This window comes from Macaca fascicularis, chromosome 6 (assembly GCF_037993035.2).
Source record: "Macaca fascicularis isolate 582-1 chromosome 6, T2T-MFA8v1.1".
Taxonomy (NCBI): Eukaryota; Metazoa; Chordata; class Mammalia; order Primates; family Cercopithecidae; genus Macaca; species Macaca fascicularis.
In genome coordinates this window covers 116,238,788-116,251,232 of record NC_088380.1, presented here as the reverse complement: position 1 = coordinate 116,251,232, position 12,445 = coordinate 116,238,788, and the positions used below count along the sequence as shown (strand labels likewise).

General features: G+C 32.7%; 1 protein-coding gene across 5 annotated transcripts in view; it reads right to left on the bottom strand.

Annotated features, from left to right (window-relative positions):
* Positions 1 to 12,445, bottom strand: part of MAN2A1 (mannosidase alpha class 2A member 1) — a 175,565-nt gene that overhangs the window by 75,748 nt on the left and 87,372 nt on the right. For all 5 annotated transcript variants that reach the window (XR_012414002.1, XM_005557492.4, XM_073994016.1 and 2 more), the window contains 4 exons: positions 12,096 to 12,298; positions 9,182 to 9,364; positions 4,974 to 5,088; positions 4,496 to 4,563 (listed from right to left, as the gene is read on the bottom strand). Coding sequence is in view for 4 of the 5 variants with exons in the window: in XM_005557492.4 (XP_005557549.1) it covers positions 4,496 to 4,563; positions 4,974 to 5,088; positions 9,182 to 9,364; positions 12,096 to 12,298 (569 nt within the window). In the remaining variant the exon portion in view is untranslated. The remainder of the gene's footprint in view (positions 1 to 4,495; positions 4,564 to 4,973; positions 5,089 to 9,181; positions 9,365 to 12,095; positions 12,299 to 12,445) is intronic.

The following is a 12,445-nucleotide window of genomic DNA, read 5'->3' as shown; positions in this document are numbered from 1 at the left end:
TCTTATTTGGTATAAAAATAAGTTGATAACAAAAGAAAAAAAAACTCACCTAAAGCCTTGAATCCCATTAAACTAATAGATAATTACTGCCAGAAGAATTGTTTACAATAATAATATTAAAAATACAAAATGAAGAATCAGGCTATGTTGATAACAACAATAAGTCTTACATATGAAAACCAATCTGATAAAGCCAATTCAATCAGCTATTTGGAACTATCTTTCATATCCGTCCATTCTGAATAGCCACCCAAAATCCAATCTCAATGAAGTTAATGCTGTAAGAATGCAATGATGCTGAGATGCAATCTGAAATTTCTCAGGTCTCATGGTATAAAACTAAAATCTTAAAAGGACAGTTATACAAATTCCCAGCTTTATCGAATTCCTGTTTATCTTTATTTGTAGTAGTACTTAAAAGTTTACTTGGAAGCACTCTGGCACCCAACCTCCAAATATGAGACCAAAGAAATACCTAGGGAGAACATATACCAGGATACCACATTTTCACATAGAATGTGAACCATGTTCTATGTATATCTGGTGTCTGAAGATTAATATTCTCTTCAGTCAATATTTAAATATATTTCAATGAATCTGTATTATTCTTACTACGTTGCATATAATACCACAGGCATGATGCTAGAAATAAAGAAATAATTCCTACTCTCAAGGAGTTTACAATCTAGTGTGATTAACTTTAAATAATTATACTGGAAGAAACAAGCCAGCATTAACTGCCAGCCATGAGTGACCCATTTTGGCCTGATCTAGGTAGAAATTTGGGGCTAACAGTGTAATGGGATGAGGTATTGGGCATATTGGGAGGTGGGTGAGGTTACTCTGTACATGAAAGGTATATGAACTGAGGTAGCCTATAGGTGAACTGTCACAGCTACTCTCCAAAGATGACTACCATCATTCCCTTTGCTTTCTATACATGCTCCTCACATCAAGAAATGGAGAGTAATTCCCTCCCCTTGATCTTGGCTAACCTTCCTTGACCAACAGAATGTAATGAAAATAGCCTTCTAGGACTTCCAAAGCTAGGTCTTAAGAAGTCTTGCTGTTTCTATCCAGAAAACTCACTTTTGAGACTTTCAATCTTAAGATACTCCCTCTTAGAACTAGCCACTATGGTTAGAGAAGCCCAAGTCATATGGAGAGGCCATGTGTAGGCATTGGCAGCTAACAGCTCCAACTGAACCCTCAGTCAACAGGGAGCATTAACTTTCAGTAATGTGAGTGAGCCCTCTTGCACACTGAGCCCAGTCAAATCTTTGGGGAACTCCATTCCCAATCTCCAATTGCCTGCAATGGTATGAGAGACCCCAAGCAAGAACTGCCCAGCAGTTCTCTACAGAAACATGGGAAATATAATACATTGTATTTAAGACATTAAGTTTCAGAGTAGTTTGTTAGGCAATAGTCTACTAAAACATTTGACCATCAGGTCAGACTTTCCTCAGTAGGTAAGAAGTACCTAGAGAATGTTGAATTTAGAAGTGACTTTCTCAGAGCTCTGTTTTTGGCTAGATTCCTCTGATAACTTCATGTAATAAATTAGGGGCACAGAGAAATTGAAGACAAAAAGGTAAGAAAGTGTTGAAGTAATTCAAGCATGAAGTATGGCTTAGAACTAAAAAGTGACAGGAAAAAGGAAGATGCATTTCACAGATGAGAAGAAAAAAACTCTCCAACTGATAAAATTTAAGGAATAATAGAAGGTAGAGGTCAAAGTAGGTTCTGGGGTTTCAGAACCTAGATAACTAAAAAGATAATAATACTCTTAATCAAGACTGGCATCCAAAAGGAAAGCATGTATGGAGAAAAATCAGAAGAAATTAAATTATTGGTGCTGGGAGGTCATCCAGGGAGAACCATTAGACGAGCCAATGGCAATGGGTTATGGGAGGGCTTTTCTGGAATTAAGTACTTTTTAAGAATACCTTAAGTTGATATTCTGAAGTAACTGTTTTCTATACAAAAACTATGAATCCACACATGATATAGCTCATGTAACTGTGTAAACTAAATTAGGCATATCAACATGTACTAATGTCACTTTAAACAGATCATGGACTACTTTTTAAATACTCACAAAGTAAGTTATATTAAGTTTATTGCTATAACTAATATTGCCAACAGCATGACCAAATTTACATGTATTATTTATATTCTATGGGTTTAAGTTAGTATTTCTCAATCTTTTTTACATTATCACCTCCCTAATGACTCTTTTTAGACATTTACTAATCACCCACATACCATTTTAATGCCACACACAAACTGTTTACCTGTTATGTACTGTATCTATGTTTTATATATTAAAAAGAATAAGATTTTCTTCGAATCCCCAAAAAACCAATTTTCACTATCTTGGAAAGAATATCTCCCCCATTGAGAATGCATGGTTTATTTAGATAGTTTGTTACTCAAATAGGAACTGAGTCTATAACTAAAACAAAGCCAACCCTTAGAACATTAAAGAAGACTCATGAAGAATATGACAAAGACTCATAGCCACACCTCTAAAACTTCCAATTTAAAAACTGAAAAGGGCAATTACTTTACTTTCAGTGCCTGCTAAATAAAACTACCAAATTCTTCCATTTTAAAGGCCACTATCATTCCTTCATTATTCATCCATTTTTACTGAGAGATCAGTAACTAAAATAATTTGCAGCTAACAAGTAAAATATAGATTTTAAAACCTAAAATCTAAGAAGCCCTAACCTACCAAATGGATAATAAGCATAAAAATAAATAAGAATCTGCCAATCAGAAGTATTCCTAATTTACCTACCTACAGAAATAGGAAAGTCAATATTTGATAAAAAAGAATTGTAAAGAAGTAATAGGAAGATAAACACTATACTATTTAAATAAAAACTATTTAAAAAGAAACATCGAAAAACAATCATTTTACTAATAGCCCCCAAAATTCCATTTATGTTTACCTGTATTTAAAACTCCTCAATATGAAAGCTTAAAAATATTTTTCTCTTTCATTAATATACTATATTTCATAACTTTCTTATCTGGCATTAGAAAGGCAAAATTATTAATTACTACTTGCTAAGGCAAAAACAGTAAAGGAAGGAGAGAAACTAAAGGGAACATCTTTTCCTCTGACCTATTATATTACAGTTCCAGCCCTGCCTCACCCCACCCACCATAAAAGCACCCAGAGATGGGGCACAAATCACTTACAGCAGCATATATTATTCTTATAACCAGCAAAAACAAAGATGTTCCTCCCCCAAAATATAAAAAGAAAGAAAAGTTAATAGATGAGAGAACTATGCCTAAAGCCAAATAGATTTACTAATGCCAGAGATTACTAGGAACACAATATTTAAGGAACAGGCATATAACTGCAAATGCATCAAAACATAACTTATTTTAAGACAAAGAAAACATTTTGTAATTTTATAAGTAATATTTCTTTCAGTGTCATTATCCTTTCATCCTAACTACGACCTGGCAATCTGAAAGCTCCTACGGCTTGTGCCGTGTTACAGAGAACATTAGTATTACTAAAATAAAAAAACTTATTATCTCATTCTAAGGAATAAGCTGTATATATCTTAGGTCTCTACTTACTAAAGAAATTTAGACAACTAAGGTTTTAGTCTATACTTAACAAAAAGTGTCACCTTTACTAGCAACTATAAATTCTCTATACTTTCATTCATTTTTAAATAATTTTAATAAAATACATTTAGTTGAAATAATGAATTACTCTTTGAAATTATTTTTTTTATCCTATAATTGGTAAGGGGGGTACTAAATATCTCAATTCTGACAGTTAAAGGTTATATTACAAAAAATAACCACTGTGTGCCTGGGTCAACTGGGAAACGACCAACAAATATTTGGTTATTAAAAACAGATAACTTGCTGTTTAAAGAAATACCAATAAAACATAATGCATTTCTTTATAATTATTAGGTAGCCACCAATTAAATGCCCTGGTTTAAGGTCACTGAACGCCCTTCCCATTTACTTCAGCATAAATCAATAGTGCTAAAACAAGGCTGTTTCACAAGCAAAATGATAGTTATCTAATGAACAATTTACAGTAGAAACCTTGATCTTCTAATATTAATAAAGTTTCTTCTTTCATTTAAAAACAGGATCAGGGATTAATGAAGACAAGGTCGTTAAATGAAAGGTTAATCAAAAAAGATATAACCTGAAATTAATTTTACAGAGATAAGAAAATGTTTTATAAGCTACATATTTATCATGCTATACCTTATATCTGTGAGAAATATTGTTATAATAGTTTATTCAGCAGTCAATGTACTAATCACTGTGTTAGCTATTAGCCTGAGCACAACACAGTCATGAAAGAAAATCCATTTTTTAGGAGTTTTTTAATTAATAAATTGATTGCCTCAAAATACATGCTAACTAAAAACCAGAACCATAAAACCTAAAACTATTAAGCCAGAAAGTGGTAAACATTTGTAAGAAATTATGAATTTACCTTGGCTCCGCACTCAGCCTTATTATATTTTTTTGTGGCAGAGAATCTTGTGATTTTTGTTTCAAATCCTATAAAAATGAACAGTAATTTTTAAATTTTACTTAACACTTTACGGACTCATCTTGAAACCAGAAGATCATTCAAATTCAAGTTTAGCAAGAACAGATTAAGGACTTATAAAAATTTAAGTATCAAGGGGCTTCTAATTAAAGCCAAGCAAAACAACTAATTATAATGCCCAGTTGCCTTACTAACATCTTAATAGTATTCTAAAACCCCATATATTTCACATAGTTTGAAATATTTATAGAAAAGATGAACATACAGGTAATTTATATTAAGCAATAAAAATTCTTTCAAATACTGTACAAAAAATTATATTTCAATGTCTCTTTTCATTAAGCTTCTCATCCTCTTTGCTAATGCAAGAACAATGAAATCACACATTTTTATGATGACCATAGATGAAATCACTAACCATCTCCAGGAAGGTATCAGAAGAGTAAGAGTCATATGTGAGTTTGTCCTTCAAAATAAGAAAAAATGCAGAAGTTCCAATTATCTTCTCCAAAACCATTAATGAATGAAAAAGTCTGTAAACCAAAAATTTTATTAGTCTGAGAAATAATTTTAAAATCTGCATACAATATTTTCAGTTTCATTAATAATGGCCAAACCACCAGTATCTTCATCTTGCATTCAAAGTGAAACCTATAATGAATCTATGACAAACCTGCTCTTTTTTCCCCCAGAACTAAGTACTTAGAAAAATGGTTAATCAGAAGATACAACCGACAAGAATGCATTTAAAACTGAAAGCTTTCTGGACACACCTGAAACACATAAACATACTCAAACTACATATACTTTCTATGAATATTGCACCAAATAATAATATCCAGTAGGATCACCCCAATAACTCTGAGGCATTCTACCAAAAAAACATGACTTGCTACTTTAGAAAAAGTTCTAACAAGGGTTTTAACAATGAATAAAAACATGAGCTAATTCAGCTCACAAGAAAATTCAATTAGTATACAAGTTATACCCCAAGAATTAAAATAGATATTTTGTTTAGTTTCATGTTCTTGTTCAAGAGAACTAGGAGGACAAGAGTTTTTGACAGATGTGAATAATGAAATTGTCTTCATCCCTGTCAATTCTTTTGGTCACTGAAATTACTAACTATATTCAAATTGTATTTTTAAGTCTAAGGAATCAAGTCTATTGATTCCAGACCAATTCTGAAATATATCCTCAGTATATCACCAGCTACTGCTGAAGCACTACTCATGGAAAAAAGGAACTTGCTTGAAGATTTTTTTTTTCCTAATTCAGTTATGTTTCTTGAAGGCTTTATAGACCAGGCATCCATAGGCAAATTCATATTGGAGAACTATGCAGAAAATCCTCGCTAATCACATTTTCAATTATATTATTTTTTCTAACACAGAAAGCAACTTTGGATCTATGCCTTAAAAACATTTTTGTTGTCATGCAACAACAACAAAAAAACCTGTAAAAGAAGTTAACTTCTTTTTTGCAGAGTATTAATATTTCCTTCAGAGATGTAAGTGACCATGATCAATGTTACTAATTAAATATATTTACATGGCAAATCTATAATTTTAATGCTAAAATCTTATGGATTTGAGTTCATGCCATAATTCAATTAAATTTCCCAATATATTCAAATGTTTTCCTAGACAGTGTTAAGTGTTTTCACCATACTAAAACACCATATGAATGAATATGGTTCAGTTATGACAATAAGACCTTCAATCTAAGTTCCTTTCTATTGTCTACAGGGCTATCTTTATTAGGCAGCCTGAATCTCAACCTAAGTTCCTTTGTATTGTCTACAGGGCTATCTTTATTAGGCAGCCTGAATCTGCAGAGTGAAAGTCATGTTCTCCACCACCTAAAACCACAGATGTATAAAAGAGTCCTAATTAAACTGAGTCGAAGCCAGGCATCAACATTTGCATCCTAAAGGCACACATGAAGCCTTCTCATAGGATGAGTACTAAAGACTACAATATATCACTCCCCAAATGTTTTCTCAGGATGTATAGAGTTGTTTTGTTTAAAACAAAACAAAATGAAACACAGTACATTTGGGAAACACTGGGTAAAAAAAAATTCTAAATGTTTCAACATTTCATTAATATGGAATTTTTTTCAGGGCCTCTAATTTCTGAACATCCATTTATCCTATTAATATGGAATACAGTTCAGGAAAAGTCACTTGGGAATCACAGGTTCCTAGTTTGCTGTCATGGCTGTTGTATTAAGGAGATGTTAGCATGTCTGCTACTCTATAGGTTGTCTACATTTTAGGACCCTCACGCTCACCCTGTGTTCCGTTTTCTCCCACCTACCTTAATTACAAGTTAGGAATAATTAGCGGAATTCTAAAACATTTCTCTAAATGACCTCATTACCATTTCTTCTTCCCTTCTACACAAGCCACATTATCTATTAATACTTTTAAGCTGACTGTCTATTACAACATTGCCCCAATCCAATTCATTTTTTTATGCCATGATTAGAATTAATCTCCAAATGTGGCATGATGTATTCTTGCTTTCCAGTTTATAACTATACACACATTCGATCTATTGTTGATAGCATACTCTCAGATTCCCCCTACTATGGCAGAGGAGAAAGAAGGGCCTGAATGCCTGATGACACTGCAGAGCTGCCATACCAGAACCAGTTGTCTACAGATTTTTTTCATATGACATAAAAATAAGCAGGACAGGATTTATTCTGTTTCTGGTTGCTATTACTCGCAGCCAAATGCACCACTAATTCATACACTTGTTCACAGTGACATTTCTGCCAAATCTGAATGAATAGTAGTCATCAGTCCAAGTTCAAGAGAACACCCAATACTAACTACCTCTTTGTTAATAATTCTCTAACTTGTGTTTTGAAATTTCCTCCTTAAAATGTCTGTGCTAATGATTTGGTAATTGTTTATGACTTTTCAATGAAGTGTGAAGTACTTCCATAGCAAATTTACAAATGCCAAGTACAGTTTGAGAATTACCGCCTTTTCTTCTCTAACATGCAATTCTGCACAGGGAAGTTTTTATAAGCCAAAAGCAACACAAAACCTGTGGAGGAACCAATGATAGCTCTTCCAGACAGGTCATGATAAAAAAATGTTCTGTAGCCAAAGCTCAATGACCTATAAGCAAATCTCTTTCAATATGACAGCCAGAGACAGCAAGTGGGCAGTGTAGGAAAATGACTTTTCCATGTCCTCTTAGGAGCGCTGCCCTGGTCTGATTCTAAGCAGTCTCACTTTTAAACTCTCAACAAACCAAGCAGGCCAGGAGCAGGTGAGAAAGAAAAATGGAGGATCTGAACTTACTTTCAAAAATGCTTTCTGTGGGAGAAATACCATCTTTATCATCTAATGAGCATTTTCTACTTTAAGCCCAGATCAACCTCAATAGGTGGGTGTCAAATATACTTGCCATTAAAAAATGGAGAAGATATTCAAGATACTACTTTGAATGTTTTTTTTTAAGGACTGAAATCAACTAATGAAACCCCAAGAATATCTTTTTCCCCCAATTTCTAGAAAGCCAGTCAAAATATTGTAACTAAAAATTTAATTAACATTTACTACAATTAGTAATATAAGTTGTGAGTCAATTTTTTAACATTGATTTCATGTATTGTATATGCTTTTCTCATCAAGGAGTAGTAATAAAGATATTCACTTTTTAAATCTATTCTTTAAGAAAATCACAGTATATTTTAAATGACTTTAAAATATTATCAAAGCACAACACTGTTGATTAAAAAAAAACAGTATCAGGAAGAATAGTCTAAACCATAGTAAATAAAATAGTCAAAACTCCTTCCCCAATCTAGGAATCCCCACTGCACTGATCTTAATGAATGAATGGTCATCCAAAGTCTGGCATGAGGATAGAGAACTCCCTACTACAAAAGGTAAGATTTCTTCCCCATTATTAGGAAGCTCTGTTTGCCAAGTCCTCTGTTATCTCAGACCATGCTTATACTCATTGTTCAAATACTTTAATATAGAAATAACTTAGCTTCTACTCCCTCGCCCATCTGACAGCCCTTCAATGAGTTAAACATGGCTTTAATATCAACACCCAGGTCATCCTTTCTCATTCCCAGTGGTTTATATAATCCATATATGATAAGGTTTATAGGTCTTTTTCTTTCCTGGCTATGATTCTCAGCTTATTATGTCAATGTACCTCTTAAAAAATATATACACAAGAACAATTGGATATGAAATAGGATGAGATTAAACTGACATACAATGAAGTAGGAATCTTTATCTCTCTAGATTATAGCTATGTTTCGTTTGATGCCAAGTCCTTGGTCAAGAAGATAACCCCAATCACCACACTGTATTTAGAAGAAAACAGGATCAGCTTTAAACAGTAGTAATAATATTTTACTACCCTATTTGCAGAAATGCATTGCAATAAAAAGTTGGTGCAGCTAGGATTTTGTCAACAGATTTCTTAAAAAAATTTGAATATCGGTGCTGTTTTGCTATAGTAATACTTACGAGGGATATCATTGTTAATGTGATTTGATATGCACTAACAACTTCATCAAAATATATAATCTTATTACCCATAATTTTAAAGATTTTTTAAGATGATTTTTGTATAATTAGATTACCTGGTACCATAATCCACAACCACCCAATCTTTTGCAGTTCCTGTGATAGCATCATGATGCTGAAACAGTCCCAAATTCCTTCTGGCTTCTGTCAGTGCCGTGTAAAGCGATGATGAGAGAAATTTATTTATCTTGTATTTGTGAGCTTGTCTCAGGGCGAAATAGTAAAGAATTTCAGCAGCCCTAATTGCATAAAAGTCATATTTTTATTTTAAAACAAACACTTAACTTATAATCTAAAACATGTGACATCAATACTTTCCAAATTTTTTAATCCATAATTGCAGTACAAACAATTTATGAAAAAGATATTGGTAATAATAATTCACATAAAATGACCAGTGTATCCATATAACACATTTGCATTCTCAATCATCAAAGAATACCATGTCTACACTGGTATCAGGGGTCCTTGTTCTAGATGATCCTGGAAAATAAGCCAGTACCTGTTGGCAGCAAGACAGGCTTATTTATGTATCACATAATGAAAAAATACCTGAAAAATTGGATAAGTTTCTCTGCCCTTTTTTCTTTCCAAGAGCAACACACACACAGACCATGAACATCATAATGTCATTTACTCTCACATATATACAGTAAGAGACATGAAAAAGAAAGGCATAGTTGGTAAATGGGACACTCAGAGGAGAGGAGAGAAGAGGCAGAAAATAATGGCCCAAGAACAGCTCAGGGACAAGGGTTAGTTTCAGTTTTGAATGGTAACATATAACAAACATGGAGAATTTAACAATACAAACTGAAAAATGATAAACAGGATGTCAGCTGGGCATGGTGGCTTATGCCTGTAATCCTAGCATCTTGTGAGACCAAGGCAGGAAAATCACTTGAACTCAGGAGTTCAAGACCAGCCTGGAGGACACAGCAAGACTGTATCTTAGCCAGGTGTGGTGACATGCACCTATAGTCCTAGCTACTCATAAGGCTGAGGTGGGAGGATCACTTGAGCCCAGGAGTTTGAGGCTGCAGTGAACTAGGATCACACTACTATATGCCAGCCTGGGCAACAGAGAAAGACTTTGTCTCTTTAAAAAAAAAAAAATTCCTGGCTTTAAAAGGAGTACATATGCATATCCAGATATCCTAAAATGTTAAAAGGAAGATTTGGGAAATACTGTCTTCCCTATACTTTTATATTTTATCCACATTTTACAAATGAACAGAGGGATGAAACATTACTATTTTCAGACAAACTTATGTATAAATTAATACATTTGCAAAGTCACAACTATTGTATGGTTTTTTGGTTTTAATGCAGCAGAATTTTCCAAATATATTACTAGCAGTAACCACAATGTCTTGAATACGTTCAATAAATGAAGATAAACCAATATTCTTTTTCCCACTAAAAAATACTTGACACTTAAAAATCACTAATTCAGTGGTCCAAAAGGATCTCTACATTATTGAGAATATACTTCACTTTATAACAGAAAAGTTTAAAATAGTATAAGAGATAACTGGTTGATATTCTGTAAGGTAAGAATGGATAAACACTATAATATGTAAACATTATTTTAAATTTAATAAGATATATTCCATTACCTCAAGCAGTTATTTCTTTGTGTTAGAAACATTCCAATTCTACTTTTAGTTATTTTGAAACACATAAATGATGAATATACAAACTATTATGATTATATACTGTATGCTTATATCAAAATATCACATATACTCCATAAATATGTACAACTAATATGTATCTATAATAATGAAAATAATTTTTTTAAATGAGATATATTTTTCGGGCATATTACAAGTAACAGTAAAAGGTTAGGCTTTTGAAATAGTAATATTTAATAGCAGCACAATATTAATAAAAAAACACTACCATATAAAAAAAAACTCTTAAGAAAATTCATAATTTTTAATAAAAAGCCTTTCCAAAATGTAATCAATGTCCACTAGTATATAAAAGAGAGTAAGTACAATCTAACTCAAACATCAAGATTCAACATGAAAAGGAATTACTTTAGTGGTCTATACATAGAGAAAGCCTTGGGGGCCTCTGGAGTAGTTTAACTTTATCAACAATCAGCCTCTGTTATTTAGGACCATGCTCTCCAATATGATAGCCATAGCCACACATGGCTATTGACTTTTAAATTAATTAAAATTAAATGGGCACATTTCAAGTGCTCAATAGTCACATGTGCCTAATGACTACCATATTGGACAGTGCAGAAATAGAACCTATCACAATAGAACATTGTATCAGTGATTGAAAGGTCTCCTGGATAGGGTCAGTTAAGTGTTTTTATGTTTTCTACAGACTTTTCTGTCTTCTCTGTATCCATTTACATGTTCAATCATTGTCTGCCCCACCAGTCATCATTTTTTCAAATGCTGTTCTATGCAGATAACTGTGCCTATAGAAATGTGCTTCAAATAAGTATGTAAGAACTGAGATGAAACCTAGTCTAAACTTCTCCGACATACAAAATACATTAGTTTTGGATTGTGAACTTTGAAGCTCATATTTCAATGCTGGGAGGCCCTATTTGCTTCTTTGATGCTCACCTATGTTTCCAATGAGAAGCCCATCAGATTACTAGCCTGCAGACACTCATGATGATGTCACTGAATATTAATATGGTGTGCAAATAACATAGGAAAATTAATTAGAAAAATACAAAATGCAGAATACAACTCCTTAAAAATCTAATTAAATAAACTATTTTTTCTTCCAGAACAAAAACCTATGGAATAATTTGATTATAGTTTGGAGATGTATTTCTGACTGCATTAAAATTTCACAATTACATTAAGTGCTTAATTAGAGCTTAACACTACATAATGTACTACACGAATGATATATATTATGAAAAACTACAAAAGGTTATGATAATATAAAGAAAGTGAAGAAATAGATGTAGCTACAGAAAGGTAAAAGTACCTTAAATGAGATTCCATGATTCTATCCATTCGTTTGTAAAAGGGTCTGGATGTAAAATAGCCACTCCAATAATGATCATCTCGATCAGCATAAGTGAAAAAATCTCCACTTAGAACAGGGAACATCGATTGGCCCTTGTCTCTCTGAGTTTCATCTGCTTTATCCAGTGCATCAAAAAAATCTGATAAAGTTCCAAACTGTATCTAGTTTAAAAAAAAATGCACTTCAATTATTCATTTTACCTTAAAATTATTTACTTCTTACACTGTTAGGAAAAGTTAGTAATAAATACTTAAGATGTGTTTCCAAGTTAAGATGAACACATAGCTCAGATTTTGTAAAAATCAGAA